Source organism: Haliaeetus albicilla, chromosome 27 (assembly GCF_947461875.1).
Source record: "Haliaeetus albicilla chromosome 27, bHalAlb1.1, whole genome shotgun sequence".
Lineage (NCBI taxonomy): Eukaryota > Metazoa > Chordata > Aves > Accipitriformes > Accipitridae > Haliaeetus > Haliaeetus albicilla.
Window position 1 is genome coordinate 1,193,913 of NC_091509.1, and position 25,410 is coordinate 1,219,322.

The following is a 25,410-nucleotide window of genomic DNA, read 5'->3' on the forward strand; positions in this document are numbered from 1 at the left end:
CTCCCATACCACCCTCTCACCACAGCACCTTGCTCACGTCAGATGGATGCCACTGGGAACTGGAGCAGGAGAGCTCAGAGGAGCTTTTGGCCCTGCTCATCCCTGAATGCTTCTCCAGAAACCATTCCCCTGCCACGTTTTTGAAGGACACTTGCAGACATGTTGCCTTTAAAGCCAGAATGGGTGCTGTTAAGTTCCTCTATCTATACAAATCAGGTAGTGGAAGTGCAAGAATAATCAATGAATGCTGGCAAGAAATGGGAGATGATCTCAATATGCTCAGCCTTTGCCATATACAATTCCTTTTCCTTCTCCCCACAAAATGAAAAGCATATTGCTAAGCATTGCACATCCAGTTTCATGCCGGGACATGTTACAAGCACAACTCATTGTCTTTCCTACAGCATTGTTTCATCTTCTGCTGTGAGGTGGATGCTGTAAAGCCTCTGGCATGGATGCTGTCCAGAAGCACAACATACAGCAGGATCAGGCAGAGCAGCATGACAGCTCCAGGGAAGAGGTCCAGGCTGAGTTTTGAGGAGCAGGACATAAGTATTGGTGCTGGAGTTTGTGCAGGAGACTGTTTCAAAGCCACATGAAGCCACAAGGCCTCACACTCATAAAACAATCTTATCATTTGGGATTGCTAGCTCTGATAAAGACCATGTCCTCATGGGCCCATGGCCCCCCAGGTTAGTCTGTCTGAAGCAGTGCCACAATAACTGGAATGCAGATTGCTGACAGCTTCCCAGGGAGACTTCTCCATTTGTCCTGGAACTTCACAGCAAGGTGATATGAGATGCAGAAGATGACCACATGTTTGTGAAAGGAGATGTCACCACATCTTCACCCCTGTGCCAAAGAACGAGCAGAACCAAGCAAGCCCCAGGTCTCCTCTGGGATCCTCTCAGCTCTAAGTCTGCAGAAGACCTCATGCATTGCCCGTGCCAGTGCTGGGAATTAGCCAGCACTGTCCCTTCCACAGGTCAGGTCCCACCTCATAGGTGCAGATGTAGTCTCTCAGAAGAAAAGGTCTAATTCCTTCTGTCTGAGCACCTGTTTACCAGGTGTCCTGGGAACCTGCTTGGGCTCTGGGCACACAGCAACAACTGCCATGTACTGCAGCACTACAGCAATCAACAGGGGAGAACAGTGTCTGACTCCTCCCATTTAACCTCAAGCTGGGCTTGAAGAACTGGCCTTGCCCAAGGCTCCCTAAATCCAAAGGACTTGGCATGTCTATATCCCAGCACAGATCTTGGGTGGGCTGAATTGCTCTTGTGATGTCTCCATGGCCTACACTGGGAGCCACACCCTAATTTACATTCCTAACTAGATCTATAGTCAGGCAGGATAAAGGTGGGTGGGAGCTCCCCTTCACCCCACTCTCCCATCAGGGCAGCCCTGAAAGGCAGGCAGGCCTTGCTGCCTGTCCCTCAGCTCACTGGGTCTTGCTGAAGGCCAGGAGTCCATAGGGAATTAGCGACCCCCAGGACAAGTTGTCTGTACCAGCTGCTGTGCTGCCAACAGTCCCCAGCCTGGATGCCCATCACACTTTCCTGTGTGCCTCACTTGGTCCCTCTCTGCTTGGAAAAGGTCCAGGCAGGGACTGCCAGCTCTGCCGAGGGAACCAGACAGTGTTGCAGGACACCTGAAGGCAGCTGGCCCCCAGGAAGCAACAAACTCCTATGTCTAGCCAGGGGCTTAGTGACATTGATGGGACCCTTCTCCCTGAGCTCCAGAGCCAGTGAACATGCCCAGGCATGCCTGGGACACAGAACTCCAACACCTGCCAGGGCAAGATCATGGCCTACACTAAGGTGGGCTTAGGTGTTTGCTCTGGTTTTCTCATTCAAGAATTGGCCTCCTCTCAATCTGTGCCAGTCCCAGCCCCTCCTGCAGGAACAGGTGACAATTCCACCATGCAGTTCAAACATGACAGAGACATCCCCACATGAACAGCAAGGTATTTCCCATGGGGACATGTCTGGCATCCTCTGGCTGGTGGCCTTGCCACACAGCCAGCCTCCTCAGACCTCCTTTCATCTTACACCCCAGCTTGACACTTCCTCCCTCTGCCTGGTTTGGGAAGGTCCAGGCACCAAGAATGCTTAGTGACCTGCTGGGTCACAAGCCACCCTGGGGGTAACACAGAAGCCCTGGCCTTTTCTCACAGTTTCATTCCTGCGTGGCTGGACGTGGACAGATATGTGTTGTTTTACAGCCTGAATCACACTGTCCTACAGAACCAAGCTTGTATTGTCCAGGATCCTTTTTGCACCACAGTCACCTGGGTGAAAAAAGATTGTCCTTAAGAAGTTTGCCTAAGGAAAATTCACCTAATCTCCAGGGGAGGAAAATAGGCTGTGTGCCCATGTCATACTGCCCATGGGACTCTGACAAACCCCCCAGTTCCCAGCGCACTGTGGTGCTGAAGCTGTGCTCTGTTCCCTGCTCTGTTGCTGCCTGCGTGGTTTTGTAAGCACAGTGGAATCCTGGGAAATCCCACAAGGAAGCGCCCAGCACTACCTTCTTCATGGTCTGGCAGCTGAGACAGTTCAACCTCCAGCCAGCAAGAGACATGTGACGATGGGTATTGACAGAGCTGAGACAATGCCACAGACCAGTCCAGGAACAAGAATCTTCCATGGAGAGTTCAGTTGCCAAAACACATGCTCTTCAGAGAGACAAAGGTAATTTCTGGATTTGAGGTTAATTTCACAGAATTGTGTCAGCTGGAAAGAAAGTATTTGGAGATATCCAACCTGCATTTCCTTGTTCATCAAGCCTTTTCTACTTGTCCTGGTTTCAGTTGGGACAAAGTTAATTTTCTTCTTAGTAGCTGGTACAGTGCTGTATTTTGGATTTAGTATGAGAATAATGAGAATAATAGCTGATGTTTTAGTTGTTGCTAAGTAGTGCTTATCCTAAGTCAAGGATTTTTCACTTTCCCATGCTCTGCAAGTGAGCAGGTGCACAAGAAACTGGGAGGGGACTGGCTGGGCATTGGTCAGCGAGTGGTGAGCAATTGCACTGTGCATCACTGGTTTTTCTTGGGTTTTATTACCTTCTCTTTTTGTTGTCTTCCTTTCCATTACTATTATTATTATTATTGTTGTTGTTGTTGCTGTCGTTATTGTATTTTATTTCAATTATTAAACTGTTCTTATCTCAACCCATGTGTTTTACTTTTTTTTTTTGATTCTCTTCCCCATCCCATCAGGAGTGGTAGGGGGAGGAGTGAGCAAGTGGCTGTGTGCTGCTTAGTTGCCAGCTGGGGTTAAACCGTGACACTACTTATTTGATAATGATGAATGGTTTTGGTTTGGTTTGGGGGGGGGTTTGAGAAATTTTTCAATGCTCACAAAGAAAAAAAAAAAAGAGGTTAAAATGAGCTAAAAAGCTTTAAAATTAGTTTTTACTTTTTTCACAACCCTCCTAGCTAGCCCACCTCCTACATGGATCTGGCCTGAAAGCATCACTTAAACTTACCCTGCTCCCACCACTGTAGGTTGGTCTTAAGATTGTCTTAAGTGGGCAAGACCAACTTAAAACACACCTATCCTCATCCTTCTTCCTTTCTTGCTCTGCAAATCCACCTGCTTGGTCCAAGAGCCTGCAGCTCTATTCAGGTCTTGTGCTAGGAAATTATTCAGATGTCAAAAATGCAGATGATCAAAACAAAAGTTTTCTTTTAAAGGCTGTATCAATTCCCAAATGTGGGTCACCAAACAGCTTTCCAAGGTGTAAGGATTGCAGGTGTGAGTGAGGACTGCAGGAACTAGCAAAGGGACACACTCAGATGTACCCCCAGAGACCTATTGCTTGAAACTTCCCCCACTCAGTGAGCTGTCATAGCAAATTTGCAAGAAAGAAGAAGGATGTTAGACCTAAGGCAGCAGCAACCAACAGTGCACCGGCTACAAGAACCACAGCAAAAAAAGAAGAATGGGGATGCTGCCAGGTGATATAAAGAGCCTCTAGGAGATAATTCGTGGGCTCCTTCTGTCGCAGGACTAAGCTGGGAGTCACAGACAATCCTTGGTACTGAAAGTTTGGGTATTTGCTGAGGGAGTTGTGTTCTGATGATCTGGACAGGAGTGAGACATTTCAAGGACATAACCCCCCCCAGCAACACAGGTTATATCTGATCCAGGAGAAGGATGATGGAGATTGATATCCTCACACCCACTGGCATCCTAAAATAATCTGTTACTGCTACACTCATTACTGTTCCTCTGTCTCTTAGAAATCTCTGTAACTCTCCCACTTTTGAATAAGCACTTTTTATTTCTCTTCTGCCTTATGCAGGCAAAACTACCAGCTGAGGTGCTTGGACCTCTAGTGTGTATCTGGCTCTCCATCAAACCCTTCACGCCATCTATACAGACTGGGTCTAGGAGGCACTGCAGCAAGAAGATTTTGGGGTGCAGACATGAAAAACCTGGGAACTGGCAGGGAGCCCAGTGCAGATCCAGGTCTGGATCCCAAACACTTCAGCCTGGGGGCTGATTTAGGGGGGTCTTCCTGGGCCCTTATCAAATGCAGGAAGCTCTTGGTTCTGGTGGGCAGCAGCTTGTGGCAGTTAATGCCCAATATACACAGACAACTTGTAGGATTCAGATTGCAAGGGCATCGGGCTTGGACCACTTTCAACTGGAAGGATGACCAGTTTCAACTGGAAGGATCTCCAACAGTCATGACTCCACCCAGCAAGCCCTTGTAACAGCAGGCTTGTCCCTTCCTGCCTTTGTCCTGTCCTCCCAGCACAACCAGTGCTCCCCCACTCCCTCCCCAACACAGCTGTGTTTCTGCTGGCCATGCTCAATGCTGCCATCTCAGTCAACCCCCTTGCAGGGTTGGCTGCAACGCAAAGCCCACTTACTTTTTCCCAAGCTGGCGTGCCACATCGCAGCGCTTGAACCCTTCGAGGTTGTAGAGGCGCTTGGCCAGCCTCTTGGCAGCCTCACTATCCGCCCTGCAGCCATTCGCCAAGGTGTCTGTGCTGCCCTGGTCAAGCTGCTCCATGCTGCCCATGTCAGAGTCAGAGTCTGACAGTGCGTCTTTCAAGCTGGCATCGCTATACAGAAACAAGAAATAATTCAAGGAGCAGCAATGTGACTTGACGAAACCCACAGAAAATGCCACAGTTTGATTTCTTCTTGTTCCAACCAAAAAAATATGAAAAAACAATACATTTGTGAACTGGGCGTTGGACAAACCCTCTTTCATTTCAGGTCAAATGAAATAGTACAATTTTGTAGAAAATGACTGAAGAAAAGGTGACTTCTCCCTGAGAAATGAGGACATATCTGTTCAAAGCAAGCAGCAGCCCCAACACCTTTCTAGGCTTCCTCTCTCTCCACTGGTATGGAAAGTGATACCAAGCTCTTTCAGAGCTGTGGACATTCAGGAAATCTTGGGAGATAGATGGTATGCTTTTCAGTTCAGATTATTTGCCAAGGATGAGAAACTGCACTTGTACAAATCATGCCAATGGGACTGGCACCAGACCTGCTGTCACTGGTGGGCTGCTCCTCTCCCAGCTGCCTGCTGGTGTCGTGGCCAGCTGTTCCCACAGACAACACGCTGAGCAGCCCCACTGGCACCATGTAGGTGGAGCTGTGTCCCTTTATTTTCTTGCCCAAGGCCAGTTATGGCACCTATTCACACATTTTTGGCCACTGTGACTCACTAAAGGCCTGATAGCTAGGTAGACATATGGCTTCGCTCCAGCTCTCCCATGACCTGGCTGCTCATCACCTGGCTTCCTCATGCAAGGAACTGCCCTGCAGATGAGCTGCTGCCTCCAAGGGATGATGGTTTGGGTCTGAGCTGGTCCAGAGGACGAAGTCTCTGCTGATCTCACTGCCTGTAGAAGAACTTTGGTTACGCGTCTACAGGGGCACCCAGTCCTAAGTGAAACCTTGAGGTTTCCCTGCGCTTCAGAGCATGTTTGAGAGTGTGCCTGACTGCCTTCAACCTGCCAAGGGCTTTTGCAGATATCAGGCAGATAAGGCAGTGGTCTACCCAGAAGACCCACAGCTTTGCCTGCTGACAGGATTTGTGAGCAGCCAGATGAACAGTGGTGCCCTCCAGAGCAAATGTGAACACAAAGTGCTGAGCCTTGGCTTTTCTTGGGCTCGCAGGGCTCCTACAGGACGCTGCAGCTCACCTGCAGTTTGGGGTCCTGGGTTTGAGAACAGGGAGGACTCAGACACAGGCCCACTGGGGACTGGCTGGTTTAATGCCATGACACCTTGGTCGCCAGCTGCAGTCCTAATATACAGGTAGGAAGGTTTTTCCTGTTGGCATTTGGCAGCACATGAGAGGAAGCACAAGGGCGAAAAAAGCAGCTCCATCTCTATCATGTCCCCTGAGCCTTGGTCCTGGACTGGCACCCCATAAGACAAGGAGCCCTTGCCCAAGGAATTCCCAGCTTGTCTTACCTGATGGAGTTAATGATCTTGGTGGCATCTTCCTCTGACCCTTCCACATGGAACCCATTTGGGATACTCTTCAAGGACAATCGGCTCAGCACGTTCTCCGACCTGCTACTGGTAATTGAGTGCCTGAGAGGGCTCCCAAAATCCCCCTCCACTGGCTTTGCTGCTGCTTGCTCTTGCTTATCAGCAGCCATGTGGTGAAGGGCTTCTCTCTGCTGGGCTACCAGTTTCTGCTCCAAGAGCTCTGGGCTTTCTTTGACCCTTTGCTGGATCAATGGGGTAAGTGGGGCCTCAAAACTGACACAGCTGTCTGTCTCGTCTGTGAGAGAGAGGACGTCCAAAGAGTCCAAGCTGCTGTAGTATGTACCCTTCATAAGGTCAGACTCAACTATCTTCTCAAAGGTTGAGCTGAACCCATCCCTGATGTCTTTGAATTGAAAATGTTCCTTGTCATCCTCACTGCAGTTCAGCTTGGCATCTCCAGAAGCAAACCTGGACCAAAAGGGGAAATGTAGAAAATACTGTCAAGGTAATTGCTTGCACTGTCCCACTTGGAGCTAGGCAGCAAGAGAAGAGGCAGAAATGGATGCTGTGATTATAGGCCCTTGGGACCTTTCTGTGGTATAACCTGCTTGGTTCCCAATTTTTTTTACAAGCCTGTAGAGCTGAAAAAGGCAGAGTTTTATGATGAGCAATCCCAGGGGCCCAGCCAACCCTTAATTTGGTCATGCCCCAGTAAAAAGCCAGACCTCTGAACTGGAGATGTTTGCACCTGACACCTGCTACTGGATCCACTGCCAGAATGGATTTAATCTACAGGTTATCTCTCCCTTCAAGTGTTCCAATTATGGCTACTTCAAAAGCATGAAAATCCTTAAGATCGAGGCCATTTCATCTAAATTTGGATGTTGGCAGCAAAGGTCCTTGATCCCTTTTATAGCGGAGAAAAAACAGAAGCTCTTAGGGAGCAATTCATATGCTGTAACTTAAGCTTTTTTTCTTAGATGAGGCACCCTAGAAGTGCAAGGCACCTTACAAATAGTTTTCTCTCCACTGAGAGGGATGTAAAAGGTGATGGACACACATCCAGGCAGGGGAGGCTCCATGCTGCTTTACAGCTAGCCTGTGGGATTCAGGCACAGCATTACAGACTGTGAAATGCATGAACCTACAAGCCTAGCTTCCAAGTAAGCATGGATGACCCTCAGCAATCGACACTGGCTTTGAATGCAGGGGCGTTTCATTCCAGTGTATATCTCAATATGAACCCACACGGGGAGAATTAATCTGAGTCAAATCCAGCAACACCCACTGTGCTGGGAGCCCTGGAGAGCTCGGAGTGCTCAGGCCCTCCTGGAATAGACCAGGCTGCAAGGACCTGCCTGAAATACCCCGGGTTTCTCAGGTGAAACCTGCCTCCCCACTTCCAGCAGATGCTGGTGTCATTTGCTTTGTCAGAACCAGACATTTCATGCTGTGATACAGGTGAAAGCTAGGGGAACAGTAAGCTGCTTTTCCTCTGCCTGTGACAGAGTTAACTTTCTCCGTACCAGCACATATGGTGCTGTGGTTTGGATTTGTGACTAAAACAGTGTTGATAATGTACTGATGTTTTAACTATTGCTGAACGTGCCCACACAGCATCAAGGCTTTCTCTATTTTTCACTCCCCAGCAAGTACGCTGGGGGTACGCAAGAGGCTGGGTGGGGACACAGCTGGGACAGCTGACCGGAATTGACCAAAGGGATATTCCATGTCATATAATGTAATTTTCAGCAAAAAGAAAAAAAGGGGGGTGGGAGGGATTGGTCTTTCAAAGCAGCCATTGCTCAGAGACTGGCTGGGCATTGGTCTGCTGATGGGAGATGTTGAGTGATTGCTTTTGCATAACATTTTTTCTTTTTCCTTCACTTATTAAACTGCTTTTATCTTGACCCACAAGTCTGCTCACTTCTGCTCTTCTAATTCTCTCTCCCATCCCACAAGGGATGGTGGTAAGCAAGTGGCTGGATAGGTGCTTAGTTGCTGGTTGGAGTCAATACACTGCACCTCCTCACTACGGTTGTCTCAGTTTGGAAATCCTGTGTCAGCATCGTGGCTGTGCCTAGTGCCCCTGCTAATGAGCACAGCCTCACTTTGCAGCAGAATACGTTTCCCTGAGATGAATTCTGGGGGTGGATGAGGGATAAGCAAGTTTCCTGTGCCAGTGAACTGTACCTGTGCATGCCCAAACCCAGCTACTGTTAGCAATGTTTCCTACTGGGCATCAGTGACAGCCTACTCTCTGCCTTCCACATCAGCTGGCACAGAAGACACTGGAAATGGATGTTGGGAGGTAGTAGGTCTAGCACAGAAGCAGCAAAACACTTGTGAGCCAGACATGGCAGAGCCATGAGAGTGTCTCCTAGGAGCCTGGCCACTTCTCAATGCATTTTACAAAACAGCTTAGTCTTTTTAGGTGGGGAAGCTGAGGCACACGACTGCACTCCATGGAACTGCTCATAGCAAAAGTAAAGAGAGGTAGAGAGATATAGTCTTGTATCCCATCTCCACCAGCAGACAGCGGAGAACAGGGAAATCAAAGCGACCACTCCCTGACAGCCCCCACAGCCAGCCCCATTTCCAGCTCCCAGCTATTTGCATTCAGGAAAGGCTGTCTGGTTTCATAATGGAGACGGACCCCTGAACATCACTGCCGTGCTTGGGCCGAGGCTCACTGGAGCCCTGAAGCCAGGTCTCCTTGTACCATTACAGGGTCTAGGGTGCATACTTCCTTCTCTCAAGGCAGGAGGGATTTGCCTGTACTTCCACTGCACAGCTGAGCAAATAGCAAGGAGGGAAGGCTGCCTCTTGAGCAGAGAGCAGGTTAGTAAGGCCCTGAATTTACTGGCCCAGATATACGGATCGACTGTCATCCATTCCTGGAAACCCTAGCCCTTCAAAATGCCTCAGGCAGGGTGGAAGATGGCTGGCCATTTCAGGACACAGTGGCCCTAAGGGCTAGGGAATGCACATCTTGCCACCGATAATAACACACCCATCTGGGAACCATCATCATCATTTTTGTGGAGCAGCCAGTTCTCATGGGCAGCACAGGATAGACCATGCCCGAGCGGTGATCCTTACACAGACCGGTAGTCCTCCAACACCCTCATCAGCATGGGCAGCAAGAACTCAGCATTTACATGAACACTAATTCCAGGGAGTAAAATGGGACCCGGCATCCCTTCATATAGGGAAGTCCTCAAAGTTATCACCCTTGTTTGCTACAGCCAGTGTGTTTAAAGACCCAAGCCTACAGGATAGGACGTACTCTGCCAACAGGGATCTTCTCACCCCAAGAATCCACAACAACCAAAGACAGTCATAGCGTAAGAGGAGATAGAGTGGACAACTAACACAAAACCAGTGTAATGAGGGAACACTGCAATGACAGATACACATAGCCTGGCCATGACTTTGTGTACAGAAAAGATCTCCTGCCACAAAGCAGGACGAACTTTAAAAACTTCCCCTTGTGACAGGAAGGACTTTACAGCCTTAATTACACCCAGCAGTGGGAATTATGGACCTGCCTTGGCAGCTCATCCCATTACCAAACTTCTTGCAACATCCCTCATCCCCAGTGAACTTCCACATCCCCTCCCCTACAGAGGGTCTGTGTCTTCCCCACACCAAAGAAAAACCCTGGGTCTTTGTGGTTTCCCCAGGTCATCACACCACTCCTTGGCCTGCATCCCTTCACTCCCATCACCAGCATGTCTGTGCGGGAGCACCCATGCAGGACGGCATGCCCTGGTACATCCCCATGAGGTTTGGTGCTCAGCATGTGTTTCCAGGGATGTTGTACACTGCAGCTGTGCCTGTAGGTATTCCCGTGGGTGCTTCTGGGCATCAAGCCCTTCAAGAGCCATCAAGCCCTGCACCTCCTGGATATTACTTAGCAGGTTCCACTTTGCCATAATCCCAAGGCAGACAGCTCCCGCTCTCTCACCCCACTGAACAGAATCATTTCCATTAACTGTTCACACCACAGGGCTTTTCCAGCCCTTTACTTATTCCTTGAGCCCAAACTCATACAGCAGGCAACAAAGTGAGAAAGTCTGTGTCCCTACAAATGCCCCAGCAAAGACTGCATGGGACAGAACGCAGGGACTGGGGCAGGAGCCATGGTCCTGGATGGGTCAGTGGGCACCAGCAAGTCAGGCAAATCACATCTCTCCTTGCGTGGTCCCAGAGAAGACAGAGGACAAAGACTTTCTACAGCTTACACCAGCCTAGGAGCACCATCTGCACCTAATTCAAACAAAGCCAGGCTAAGGTGGGAGACAGTGAAAGACCTTGCTCATGTGAATAAACATGCCTCCCCACAGAGAAGTGTTGCATACTTATTACACAGCAGGGAAAGCAATCGCTTTACTTAAATAAGGAGCTGTATATTTATTTGCATTGTAATCACAAGGTTTTGTAAGCGTATTGAAGTAATACTGTATCTAATTGCCTGTGCTGCTTTTCCCAGTCATGTCTGAAATGCTGTTTTATTGCTTACGGCGAGGCATGCAGAGCAATGCACTTGGTTATTATTGCAGCTGAACCATACTGGATTCTTATGCACTGAGTTGTTTACATTTCAATTCTCACTGGTTAATTAATTGTAATAAAGTACAACCTAGTTTGCTGTGTTGGTGGAGTGGGGAGTCCTGTCGGAGAAGGACAGGATGGAAATCAGGATTTTCTTGCCTATGCACTGCAGACTTTCTGCAAAGTTTTTCTGAAACTTTATTTAATGGAATTTGAATTGCTTGATGGCTGTATGTTGCCATGGGAGAAAACATGTGGGCAAAGGCAGCAGTCCCAAACCTGCAGGTACTAAGCACATCTACAAGCCAAAGGTGGGGATTCCTCTGTTAAAAAGTTTGACCTTTTTGCATGAGTTCATGGGGCTGAAAGCAGAAAATATCATTCACTGGTGAAGCTCTCAGTTTGACTGCAGAGCTGCAACCTCCCTGAGATCAGCAAGGCTAATGCTGGGGGCTTCTGGGAAAGTGAAAGACCTCTAGGCAACATAGCCACAATGATAGGAAAATGGGGCTTTGACAAATGGTATATTGGCATGCCAATGGATGCCAAGGGATAAACTAGAAAGGAGGTAAAAGGGATTCAGTTAATGCAAACTGCAGCACAAGCACTAAAGCTTTGGCTTTATTTCCTTTACTTTTTTAACAACCACTTCCTGCATAGACGCACTAACCTACCTTTAGGGGGGCAATCATGGTTTCTTTCTCCAGCTCCACTATGGAGTTGATGACTTTGGATGACTTTTTCCCCTTTAATTCTCCATTGGTTCAGTGGGAAGAGCAAGACTCAACCCCTTCTTGTGAAGTATTTTAAGTTCCAGGGACAAAGTGCATCATATGAGAACCAGCAGGCGGATGATGACAAGTGATTTGTTCCCCAGGAATGAATAGTTGACTGCTCATCGGTAAAACATTAGGCCAGAGACAGACAAACCCCAGGTTCTCCTATATCCAGAATGGGTCATAACAGAAACAGCAACATACCGAACGGGAGTAAAGAAAGAACTGGGGAAACTCAGAGATGATGCAGGATGACAGTGACTTCCCAGTGCCTTGGTCCATCTGTCAGGTTTGTTACTCCTGATCCACACTGATCTAGGAGAGCCAGAGAGTCAGCTATGGTCAGGAAAGAACCAGCTCCATGCTGTGTTTGTCCCAGCCACGTTTCTGCCGTTTAGTCTAAAGATAGGTGGTCAAAGTATTAAGGAGCTCAAACACAGCGAGCTAACCCAATCCCTAGGCAATAAGTGGTTTCCCAGAGTTCAGCTGTGTCCCTGAAGTTTTCTAACTGCCCTTCTGCCTTTGAATATAGTGTGTGACTTGTCCCTTGAGCATTCAGCTTCCCAAAAGACTTATTTGCTATCCGAGTGAATATGTTTAGAGCATAAAATCATGAGCTGTGCATGCAGAGCCCAGTCAGGTTGCATCATCTCCAAATCCTCAGCCTGCCACTTCTCCCCATTCATGCCCTAGTACCTTAAAATAATTGCACTTTCAGTGATTGTAGCAGCATTCACTGATCACCCTTAGATTCCTCTTGAACTCACAATCCCTGCCAGGGAGCCACATACCAAGCAAATATGATTCCCTTGCACCTGAGAGACTTGCAGACATCCAAGACCTGACTGCATAGCTTACAGGGCTTGTGGGACCTACCTGCGGGTAGACTCCTCTAGCTCTCTGGACATCAGCAGCCTGCACTGGACACTCTTCCTCTTTGATACTTTCAATAGTGCATGTTGAAACAGTGCTGCTCCTTCTTGCTGGGGGCCTTGGGTAAAAAAAACCACCAGCTTTTTATAGGGGAGCCTGTTCAACACTAGAGACGCAATGAATTAGGGACGCCTGTTGTCAGCCCACATGCTGTGTGGCTTCCCAGCTCTGCTGACACTCCTGCCTACGCTCCAGACAGCGCTCTGAACAAACGGCGCAGCCTGAAGCCTGCACTGGACTAAAACTAGGAGGTGATTCACAGGCCCCTCTTGGCCACCCCGTCCCTTTCATACATTCTGCTCTTAAGAAGGCCACACTCCTCTGTGACAACCTCTGCTGCTCTTCTCCAGCCCCCTCCTGCTTGCAGCATCTCTCCTGTGCTGGGGTAGGTATGTAGGCAGGGCCGTAAAATTCACAGCAGCCATCAACCCTGGGTGGCTACAATACAGACCCTCAGATGATTTCTGGTGGCAAAGGGAAGCATCCGTACTTCTCCCACAGGAATGGCATAGGAAGCACCCCGCCTCATCCCAGTGACCAGTCATTTCCCCTCAGCCCTCAACCTGCAGAACCCCAGGGAGGTCTAGGCAGTTGCAGAGGCATGAAATCAGCTGTGGACACTACACCGGTGTGAGCGTTCCCCAGCCTGGAGGGTTATCCTGTGAAGTCAGGCTGCCAGTACAGAGGACACAGAGACTGAGGGGCATTGCACACGTGCTGGTTTGCCTCAGGCACTTGAAAATAGGATGACGCTCATATCTCAACTCACACTGCTATCCCTGTGCCACCCAAGCACTGGTAACACCTGCCACAGGTGCAGCAGGGAGCAAAGCTCAGTGCCTTGCACTCTCTTACTAATGGCATGGCCCTTTGGATACAAAGCTGTAACATGCTAGCCCAGGGACTGCTAGAGCAAGCCATGCTGCCAGGGACTTCCAGGGCGTACCAGTCTCCCAGACAAGCCTAGCTTTCTGTCATCCCCAGGCTGTTCAACTTATCCTAAATTATCTCTGGTAACTCTGCCACAAGTGCTGAGCTGAATCTCCAACTTGCATGTAGGACACCCCCAAAGTAAGCACAACCAGCACCCAGCACTCTTGAGATCCCTAAAGCTTCTCCTTCGCTTTAGTGACTCTGTGGGCAGACACTGGCTCTAATCACAGCTTTTCTGCATTTGTAACAGGGAAAAGCAATGTGAGAAGCCCAGAGAGAAAAAGAGTGAAAAGCCACAGTCAGCCATGAGAGCAGCTGCAGCTTTTTAAACTGATGAGTTACACACGGAGCAGAGTAACTCGAACCAAGGAGGCTTGAAAAACACATATAAACCAGCACTGAGCCGACGTTACAAAGGCTTCACACTCACCCAAGCTGCTCTTCTGGCTCGTCAGCACTTAGAGCTTCTGAGGATCCCAGAACACTGTGCCACCGCTCGTTGCTGAGGGCCTCGCTAGGTATCTCCTGGCTTGGGGAGCCCCTCTCCCCCAAATCCGTACTGCTTCGGCTGGGCACACCACCGTCCCGCTGCTGCAGCGGCGTCTGCTCCCGCCCCACGATCAGCTCTGCATCCACGCCGTTTGCCAGCGCCGGCCCATCCTCATGGCTGCTCTCACTGGTGGCACCCGTCCCTGGTCCCCGCTCACCCTGACTCTCGCCCGGCTCTGTCGTTGCTTCCAGATGTTCATCCCCCTGGCCCCCGCGCTCCCCCTCCACTCCTTGGGAGGGCTGAGCATCGACCCGGGGGCTGGCTCTCCCGCTGGCAGACTCCGGAGGCTGGCTGAGCTGCTCGTCCCCATCACTGCAGGCCAGCACGGCCGGCTGCGAGCCCGAGGAATGCAGCTCACAGCAATCTGCGGCAGACCATGGAAAGTGGCTGTTCTCGCTCATATTCTGCTTGTCCCAGCGCTTACGGGCTCCCTCCCCGCACTCAGCTCAGGCTCGGTACTACCTACAACGGAAAAGAATCCACGTCACAAGCGCCCGTGAGGGCTGTCAGAAAGGCATGGGCTTGTCGTTAGCAGCTCAGTAGGGCAGCAGTTTGAAGCAGAGCATAGGAAAATGCCCCCCACCCTTCTCGACCCCTCATTGTAAAAGCAAGGAAGGACCATACTGGGTTTTGCTGCTTTTGCAAAGACTAATGCTTGTTACTCAGCACAGTGAGATCTGGAGAGGAAAATCTGCCGTTGTGGTCTTGATCCATCAGGGGTCCAGGCACCCGCCTTCTCCTGCTGCTCCCATAACCTCCAGTCAGCCCCAGCCTCAAGCACAGGGGACCCATACCACACAGGCTCTTGGTGCCCCAGCTGTGGCAGGCAGCTGCCCAGGGCTGGGGACAGGAACATAGCACAGCTGCTTTTCCCAGGCTGGCTACCAGGGTGCTATTCCCAAGTATTCCCTGCTGGCCAGAAATGGGAGAAATAGGGGAAAGAGGAGATAGGTGTGATTTTTTTTTTTTTTTAACACTTCTAAGCAGCTGGGATGTGCCAACCTGTGTGATTTTCCCTGCTGACTTTGCGTTTATGCAGAGCTTCTTGCCTGCCAGAGTAACACTCCTCTTTTCCCAACACACAAGTACTGCTGAAGGGTGTCATAAGTTGCCAGCTAAGACTCTGGCAAAAGTGTCCTTACTGAATATACCCTGGGGTGTTTTCTCTGTAGGGCAAGGGAAGGACTCTGTATTGCACCAAATGAGACAAGTAGCTTTTTGATAAAAAGGCACCTTATTGGTGAACATGCGAAGTTTGCAAGTCTTACAAGCACCATCCTTAGCCATGGGCTGTAGCCCCACAGTGCCGTGCAAGCTTTTCTCTGTTGTAACACCTGGAGCTGTAACCAAGTGCCACCAAAAATTATCTCTTCTGGAAGCAGAAGTTTCTGTATGGCATTCAGGCTGAGCCATGATAACAGCTGATTTTGTTTTAAAACAATATCTGTCTTCACCTGGACAGGAAGCATGGCTAATTAATTACAGCTGGTAGATGGGACCCCTGGGTTTTCCCCCTAATTCTGTTCCTAACTTGCATCTCAAGCAGATCATTTAAACTCCCTGCCTCAGCTTCCCTCTCTGTAAACCAGGGGTTATACATCACTTCTGAGAAGCCACGAGGTTGCCCAGAGGTCAGCAATGGGCTCTGGGTGCTCTGACTTGCTGAGCTGCAGCTCTCATGAGCAGTAAAATCACTAACTGCTTGGCTAGTACAGGGTTCTACTAGCTCTTGGTAACAAGAGGTGCTGGACTGCAGCTGCCTCTGCTTTTACAACCCTTCACCCTGTGGAGATGTCAGCAGCCTCCTCCCTGCTGCTGATTGCTCTGCATCTGGGCAAGGAGCAAGGGAGAGGTGGGATTCTACCCCAAACACCCCTCTATGGCCTGGGTATGGGCAGATCCACAGGGGTACATGCTGAGCTGCTGGATGAGCAGGACAGACCCTGAGGGGAACCCCAATCCCCAGCTGAGTTTGCTCCAGTCCCACAGCCCAGGCAATCCTGGAGCCAGGATCTGGCCCGCTCTCCATGTTCTGCTCCCCACAGCTGGGAGATACGGTGGGCTGGGGAGTTCAGAGCCCTGCATGGGATGGTTTTGGGGAGAAACACTCCTTGAGGGCTGCACATGCCACAGTCATGAGATGGGGCAGGTCCCTCCTCGAGGCAATGCTGGCAGTTTTACCTCTTGTCCACGTGCATCCGTGTGCATCCCCCGCTGTCACAGAGTGTGCAGCATCGCCGCACCTATTGTACTAGGCACAGCCAGGCGTATCCGATCCCTGCACGATCCCTGCCTGTAACAAGGGATCAGAGAAAGTGAGACCCAGGCCAGAGAGGACAACCCCACTGATCTCCTGCTACCCTGCCACTGCTCCATATCAGACTGTTTCCCAGACCCACCCCATGGCCTGTTCTTTGCAGAGCACTGCAAATAGTCTTCCCTCTGCACAGTCTGGTCCTCCCTGGTTTTCAACCATAGCAGTCCATCAGCCAAGGGTAGAAGTAATCCTTAGAAAGGGCTTCTGACTTCTTTCTTTATCAAGTCCCCCCTGACCAATTAAAGCAGAGCAAAGGGACTGTGTGATTGCAGGTTTCAGAAGAAACTTGATGATGAGCCCACTGAATGTCCAGTTTCACCCACCAGATCCACAGACGGAGACACCTGTGTTACAGATTAATCCCCCCCCCCCCCCCCAACAGTCCTTCCCAGGCCCACCAACAAACCAAGAGCCAGGTTAGAGGTCTTTGAGCCAATTGTAAGCAAATCTGAACTATCAAAATCATTGATGTAATGACATTTCCCTTGCAGAGTGTATTGTACAATGCAGACTGGCAGAGACAGGGACGCCTCTCCACGAGGCAACCCCGGGCTGGAGGAGCATGTCTGGTCACCACAGATGGTGTCATCTACAGACAACTGCCTGAGCTAGCAGGCCAGGCTTGCTATAGAGTTGATGGAGACAGACAGACAGGGCACCATTGCCTATGTGCTGTTAGAGTCTACCTCAAGCTGGGTAGATCAGGCCCTAGGTGTGCCAGCTGCTTTCCAATGGCTGGAGAGAGCCCATGGAGGAGCTTGGCAGCAGATATCTGTGTCAAGACTCTGTGGAAGGATCTGCTTACACCCTCTCTTGGGCTTGCCCTTGTGGGCCTTTGGCCTCTCTCTCAGCCAGCCCGCCTCTCCCTGACAAGAGAAAGGCCAGCCTAGACTTCCTGGGACACGGGTACATCAGCCTCCTGTGGCCCAGAATCCCACCCGCAGGAGCTGACCCTCCCAAGGGAGGTGTTTTGGGTTTGTGTGGCGGGGTTTTGGTAGCAGGGGAGGGGCCGCAGGGCCGGCTCCTGGGAGAAGCTGCTCGAAGCTGCCCCGGCTCGGAGCCGGACCCGCCTCTGGCCCAGGCCGAGCCCCTCAGCGACGGCGGGAGCGCCTCTGGGAGAAGAGATTTCAGAAGGGGAACGAACGCCCCGTGAGGGAGTCGGGGGAGCGGGATGTGAGAGGAACCCCTCTGCGGATCCCGAGGTCAGGGAAGGAGGAGGGGATGCCCCCGCAGCCCGCGGGGAGGCGGCAGGCTGTCCCCCCCAGCCCGTGGAGGGGAGCGGGGGAGCGGATGTCCCCCAAAATGGCGGCGGCTCCCACGCTGGAGCAGTCTGTGACGGAAGGACTGCACCCTGCCTGTGGAAGGGACCCGCGCTGGAGGAGTCTGTGAGGAACTGCAGCCCGCGGGAAGGACCCACGCTGGAGAAGTTGGGGAAGGGCTGTCTCCCGCGGGAGGGACGGACCCCACGGCAGAGCAGGGGCCGAGCGCGGAGTCCTCCTCCCCCTGAGGAGGAAGGAGCGGCAGAGACAAGGGGTGAGGAGCCGACCCCAGCCCCCGTCCCCTGTTCCCCAGGGAGAGAGAACAGGGAGTGGGGTGAGGCGGGAGGGCGGGAGGGCTGGGGGGGAAGCTGTTCTCAGGTTGGGTTTTACTTGTCAGTATCCTTGGTTTGATTTGATTGATAGTCAATTAAATTGATTTTGTTTCTTCCCCAAGCTGAGCCTGTCTTTTGCCCGTGACTGTAAGTGGGGAGTGATCCCTCCCTGTCCTTGTCTCGACCCGTGAGCCTGCTTTATATTTTCTCCTCATCCCACCAGGGGCGAGGGGAGTGAGCAAGCGGCTGCATGGTGTTTTGTTACTGGTTGGGCTGAAACCATGACAGGAGGTCAAAACAAGCCTCTGGGACAGTCCTCAGGTTCACACATGTGGGCCAAGCCTCCTCTAGCTTATTCTTCTGCCATCCCAAATGAAGAGGAAAGACTTGCAAATCTCCATCCTACCAAATCCAGGACAGAAAATCAGTCCCAGGCACTTGGTCTTCCCATGCACCACCAGCAGGGCCAAACCAATGCAGCATCTTCAAGGAGTTTACCTGCAAAACTACCAGGACTCTCTGAGCATGACCACACTGTAATCTCAAGTAATTACTGAAAACCTAACATGGGACAAATTTTGACTTTCCCATAGTGAAGGCATAATACAGACATGCAACACAGAGCCAATGCTCAAATCTTTGGAGGAACCTTTCCAGCAAAGCTTTGCTGGCCTTTTCTTAACATAAGATGAATAATGTGGCTTTTTCGAGTCCAATTTTAAAACCAGCCAAAGACCGTGGGCTGAAATTCCCCACCTCCCTGCCATCCATCCAAAAACTCCAGTAGGAACCAGACACCCCACCCAAGCCAGTCCAATAGCTAAAGCTTGGCACAGCTATATGCAACCAGAAAACAGGAAGCTAAATGCGGTTAGGAGATGGGCCTGTGTAAGAAATGTTGGCAAACCTTAGTAAGTGTGATGTCCCATCCATCCCTCCTAACTTCAACCAACTTATTAATATAAAAAAAATTAATATTTTTGTTATTACGTATAAACTACCGCATTATGCTCTGTTTTACCCTCTGTGAAGTCTAACTGGGACATTTATGGTCTGGAAGAAGGGCTGAGGAGTCAATAGTTAAACCCTTAGGCATGCTTTTCCTTGGCCTGGGTTCCTTCTGGAGAAGAGGCCCTGGGGAAGCCCTGGGAGGATACATGCACAGACTATTGCTGAGCCAGGAAGACCATCAGCTCCCAGCTTCCAGCGTACCTGTCTGAGCAGAGCCATGAGGAGACATCCAGGCCTCTCGCAGTCTCCTGACCCCTTTGAGACTTGTATGTCTCGTGTTGGATCCATACTCCATCGCACACATGGATGGAGGCTGTCATGTGCACCTGAAGTCTGCAGGCAAGCTGAGTGTTTATCATCCCATGACAAATCACCCAAAAAGTCACTAGCTACTTGATTTATGCTTGTGGTGACAGTCACTTGAAGCATACCCAGGTTACGTGTGGCTGAGGCTTCCCAGAAGCTCCAGAGGAACTGGGAGGTTGGGTTGTAATGTGCCACAGCTCCATTCCCCGCTGCTCACGGTGATGCCTTGTACTGAAGTCACGCAACTGACTCCTGCCACAGTCAACCATGCAGCCCAGCCTGCTTGTCCCACATTAGCTGCACAGGGTCTCTCCCACTCTACAACCCAATGAGACATCCATATGTGGTAGGGCTCATCTGTCAACTGCTGCATTCTCCAGCTGTGTCGGGTAGGTACATCAGCAAAGGGAAGAGGAGGCAGGCTGTGATGCCACAACTTGGACTCAAAGGAAGACAGTCAAGGGTGGAGTAGCTGGTTGCAACTGTCCACATCTGCCTCCAGCAAATAGCTGGAAGGTTACCAATGCTGGACAGAATCCGAAGACAGACTGAACACCCTTCTGTTAGTTCTGAGAAAGCACCAAAGTGCAGTTCAGCCTCTGGCTCAAAGCAGCCACAGCTTCAACCAGGCCGTTGGGATAAGTCACACTGCAGCACTGGGGGAAGCGGGGGCGGAGCTGGAGCTGGTATTCAGAGGTCCCCCTCTGGGACTCCTTTCCATTTCCCCAAAGCAGTACAGCCTTGCAGACAGGAGGCTGAGTTGGACTGCAGGTTGATATTCCCCTCCCCATGTCCCTGCTTGTTTCTTTTTGTTTCTGCTTTGCAAAGCATTCTCCAGCACAGGTAAGGGCTGGAAGGTGATATCTGGGTTCCCACCAGCAGATTTTCATACAACCATAAGTCTTGCCCTTTCTGCTGGCTCAGGCATCCTCTCAAGTGACTGCTGCTTCCCTAGGTCCTGTGGGTATGGTGGGCATCCCTTATATGTCTACTGCTCCCAGCCTCCTGCAAATGTAACATGGGTTAGCATACAAAAGAAGGGTGTGGCAAGAAAAGGGAATGACCTGGCATATGTCCCAGCCAGGACTGTTCACACTGATGACTACTGTGGCTCTGCTGAGTTGTAGACAATTGTTAAGCTGCAGTTCCATGATTTGGACCAGCCTATCTCTGTAAGGCCCACATAAGCAGAAGAACATGATGCATGCTGGAAGGAGGCTATTACTGCTGCAGGAAAGGGTAAGGGAAGCCAAGGCATCCATGATCCAGTGCTAACCATAGCTTTTCCATCTCCTCCTTAGTGCTTGGGCTTGGTGCTTCCACCGCAAGATGTGAGAGAGGCAGAAGGTACCGAGGATCCCATCCCCTGTGGCCCTCTGATGCTGCCCTTTCTTGCAGGCCAGATCCAAGCAAGCCAACTGCTCTTAGCTTCATTTATCAGAATCCTGGCAACACCAGCCCACCACTGTCATGTGCCCAGTGCCACAGGATAGCAATGCAGGACAGCCACCAACTCCCTACTCCAGCCCCACTCTGGCCCTGGGGCCCTGAATGGCCCCTGGACCATGAAGAGACAGAGCAGGGCTCATTAGGGGAGGAAGGAGAGCAGAAATGTCCCATCACTTACTTTGGGATGATGGCTGGATCCGCAGTGGGGCCAGCAAAGCTGGGCTGGCATCCACTGCAGGAAAGCACCAGTCCCGAAGAGGCTGGGCAGAGATGCAGCAAAGTTTGCTCTGATTGTGTGAGGGGTTGGAAACCACACAGCAACTCTTTCAGGGACTGGCTCTGGAAATCTCCCAGCTTTTGTTAAAGCTGAATGGCTGGTGGGAAATGATTTATTTTTAATTTTCTTCCCTGCGTTAGGAACTGGAAAGGCTCCCACTTCAGTTTTGTGTAACCGCTTGGCTGCTGCAACACAGGAAAGCTTGGAGAAGAATCTTGCTGCTTAGTCGAGCACGAGCTTTTCCTCAAACTCATGCCGAGCTGGGCTGCTTCGTGCTGCAGCCTTGCTTTGCCTTGCTGCTCCACATCCCATTCTGTGGGCTTGGTGGAGATGGGGCAGCAGCTCCTTCATGAGGCCTCTGTTCTCACCCTGGCACTGCAAGGATGTCAGGGGGTGAGCAGGAGGCACAGGGATGACACGGAGGAGAAAGGTGCATTCTGATGTGGCTCCCATGGTGCTGGAGGTGAAGGAGAAAGTGAGCAGATCCTGTGCTCATCTGACAACCTCAGAGTCAAGATCAGAAAGCGGGGGGTCAAGGGGGAGGATGCCAGGAAGGGAAAGGGGTGGCAAGGTAGGCTGCCCTGCTCTGGGATATGCTGGGGTGCAAATCCCAGGGGAAGGAGGGTGCTGGGACCTTGCACCTGCTTGTGTGCACCCTGTAAGTTCAGAAGATGCAGGGCAGAGCAGGACTGACCCTTCTGGATCTTTCAGCAAAATTGTAGAAGAAGGCATCAGCCAGAACATCACTGTGCTCAGCCAGATCTAAGGTGGTGGCAGTGCCAGGAAGGGGTGTTGTAGCCCTTGCCCAGGTCCTGGTGCTAAAAGGGACAAACCAGTTCTTGTGAGTGGGCTCAAAGCAGGCTGGGGGACACAGCAGCACCTTGGCCCACATTTTCTCCTGGTGAATTGAGGCGAAGGCTGTTATGAAGGGAGAGAAGATGTCTGTGCTGCCACTCAGCAGCCCTTTGGCCTCGTGAACCCACGCTGAAACCTGGAGGCACATGTAATCCCATGTCCAGCTTCAGTTTGTATATTTCTTTCTTGTACTTGGAGGTCCAATACCAGACATGGAGTCCAGCTGTGGTCTCACAAGCCCTGGACAGAGGGGAAGACTCTCTTGCCTGAAGCTGCTGGCTGTGCCCTTGCTAACACAGCCCTGTATGCACTTGACCTTCATTGCACGCTGCTGACATGGTGAATTTCAGCAGAGCAGCTACTGCAGCAGTCAGTCCTCAGCCCATACCGATGCCTGGGGTTACGCCAGCCCAGGCTCAGTTCTGCCTCATGGTCCTGCAGGCAGAGGCTGGGGGACAGCTTCTTCAGCCTGAGAAAACCTCGCAGGATGGGATTTGCTCAGTGTAATGTGAATACAGCATACCCAACTAGAAGCATCTCAGGATCTCCATCGTCTGAGCAACCCCCAGTCCCACACACTCAGCCAGCCAGGTCAGGAACCCTTATTCCTGCTCCTTCTAAGTTATTTTCATCCTCAGGGCAGGATGTACCACCCTCACACCTCATTTGCTGACCACCATGAAATGCAGACCTCTGCGGCACTCTCTGTGCCCCAGGACCCCGTTCCAGGCCATTGCAAAGCAGCTACAGATTTCTCAAGATGTTGGTTTCTGAAAGACACCTTCCATCTTCTTTTTGCAAGAGTGAAAAGCAATTTCAGGTGGCAGCTTTTGTGGCGGGAAGAGTTCTTCAGCAGAATTCAGAAAGATGTGACAGGCAGATGTTTCCTGCTTGGCCCTTTTCCATGACACAAACTGCCACGCAGACACGCAGACACCACTGACTCATGCAGCTACAGCTGGGCCTCATCCCTGTCTGCCTTACAGCCAGCCTGCTACGATTGCCTTCTGCTTTTCTTAGAGAGGGAAACACTAATGAGCCGAATCTGTGTTTCTGGGCATCCGTCTTGGGTTTTATAAGAGCTTAAAAATTCCCTTGGTCACTTGTTGGAGTGAGCCCTTGAACTCCTTGGGCTAAAATGCCTATAGTAACATCCTCTGCTGTGACAAACCACATACTCTGAGTTCCCACCCCCTTTGAGCAGGAACGAAATGCACTGTATGGCTATTTGATCTACACGCTGTTGATCTCATCCATAATGTGGCTGGTGAACAGGAACAGATATGCTATTATGACCCAACTCACCAATGAATTTACAAAATGCAGGTGCAACACATTACCCTGGGCGGAGGGTGTGTGCATGGGCACAACGATGTTTCTTTGAGGACGCAAACCTACAGAGAGATGGAGAGATCATAGCCATGGTTCTTCCTTTTGAAGTATGTCTCCTCCCTCTTATGTCTCTGCTTTAACCTCTGCCCTTTCAAGACAGATGAAAATAAAAACCTTTTACCATTCTTGTTGTGAAAATCCTCATTTATTTCTCCCATAGGCTGGAGATTTCTTTTTACGTGATTTGAAGACATCAGTCATATCACCTCTCAGCCTCTCCTCTCCAGATTGTAGTCCCTGCCACCTTAGCCTGTTCTCATAAGACAGCTTCTCCACCCCTTTGAGCATTTTGACTACCTTTCTTTGGATTTTTTCTAACTCTGTTACTTCTATTACAGTCTGGAGATGGGCAAAGCAGCACTGCATAGTGAACTCAAGATGTGGGCACACCAAAGATTTATACAGCACCGAACTGTTCTGTACAGCACCCTCTGTGCAGCACAAGAGTCCCTCCCAGATGACACTGAGTTCTAACTCACCTGTAACATCTCTGCTGAAGAGTAGGGTCTCAGGAGCAGGGCTGGGCTAGGGTCTCAGGCAGACACTGACTATTTCAAAGGTGCTACTCCAAGGCAGGATAAAGAGGAAAGTGGGCAGAGCTCGAGGGACGCAGTACTTTCCCACTCTCTTTTCTCCCCTTACTGTTCCTCTGACCATGCTACCTTTTACACTACTCTCTGAAGCCCTTCCCTGTGCTCCCAGTACCTGCTGGACCCACCAGAAAAGGTCCTCCAACATGCAGTGGAGAGCATCTGTGACTACATTACCCATCGTGTGTAATAACTAACAGCTGATGTGTGCAACTGCTCATAGCCCACACCATGTCCTGGTTCAGGTGGGGCTGTGTCCCCTTCCAGTGTACATGGGTGCATGGAGATGCCCTTCCCTCTGAAGATCTGGATAGGATCCATTGGCTTGTGGTAGTCTAAGAAGGATTCTGGCAGTTTCGGTTACAGTCTTGGCTTGACTTGAGAAACCCATCCCATCCTTCAGTTCCCTGCTTTGCAACAGCCTTTCTGAGACAAGGCAAATCATTCAACCTTGTAGCTCTCTTGCTCCTGGAAACCGGGTAGAAGAGCAAAGCTCTGTACCCTGGGAGGGGAGGGCTGGAAGGAGTGAGATATGCACTCCAAATGGGGAGGAACTGGACACCCACCATGGGGGTCAGGTCTGTGTACTCTCTGCTCCAACTCACATCCCCAAGCCTTGCTGTCTGGGAGGGACTTGGTGTGGACAAGGGTCAGTGCAGTGCTGTGGAAGCCCCAGACCAGGCTTCAAGGAGCCCCCTGTGCGAGTCACCAGGGCCAGCATGCTTGTGCTAGAGCCAGGATGCCAGTTGTCCTGCCTGGGTGCCACTGCATGCCAGCACTCACCTGGGCTGAAAGAAAACGTGGCTCAACAAGGAAATATGAGCACTCACTGATGCTAGTGTTATGCTTTACAGAGCCCCTGGGGTACTGATGCTCATTGCTCATGGCCAATATACTGTCCCAGTGGTTTCCATCCATCACTGACAGTTTAAACTGCAGGTCCTATATCCTTCACTTCCAATGTAGAAAAGAGGCCATGGATAAAACATCCCACAGACTAAAATAAACCAGCTACATGCTAAAAAAAGAGCCTTTGGGTAATCAGAAATCACTGTGCATGGAACATACTTTTTCTTGATGCTAAATCTTACAGCTCCTTATTTTGAATTTTTATTAGAGTCCCCAGAGCTATTAGAACACACTCAGATTCAAACAACTCCTGCAAAACTTCATCTTGGGGAAACAACGGCAGTTTTTTGCTTACAGAAAAAATAAACCTGAGTCTTAAAATCCTTAACAGCTTTCCTGCTTGCACTCTTTTGCAGTTACTCAAAGGGGGAAAAGAAAAGAATATACTTAGTATTTTTCACATGTTCCTTTCTTTGAACTGACACCTTGGCTACACAGCACTTTGTGCACTGAGTCTTCCTCTAGCCCTGTGCATGCATCATGCAAACCTGACT

General features: G+C 50.6%; 1 protein-coding gene across 8 annotated transcripts in view; it reads right to left on the reverse strand.

The window, feature by feature from the left end:
- Positions 1-25,410, reverse strand: part of PSD2 (pleckstrin and Sec7 domain containing 2) — a 90,226-nt gene that overhangs the window by 31,527 nt on the left and 33,289 nt on the right. For 4 of the 8 annotated variants that reach the window (XM_069772927.1, XM_069772928.1, XM_069772933.1 and 1 more), the window contains exons 2-5: positions 16,401-16,512; positions 14,100-14,681; positions 6,450-6,938; positions 4,886-5,080 (exon numbers count right to left, since the gene is read on the reverse strand). In XM_069772927.1, coding sequence (XP_069629028.1) covers positions 4,886-5,080; positions 6,450-6,938; positions 14,100-14,620 — 1,205 coding nt within the window. In that variant the 5' untranslated portion in view covers positions 14,621-14,681; positions 16,401-16,512. Of the gene's footprint in view, positions 1-4,885; positions 5,081-6,449; positions 6,939-12,679; positions 12,796-14,099; positions 14,682-16,400; positions 16,513-25,410 lie in introns of those variants that run through there. The other 4 variants (XM_069772930.1, XM_069772929.1, XM_069772934.1 and 1 more) reach the window with 3 other exon arrangements.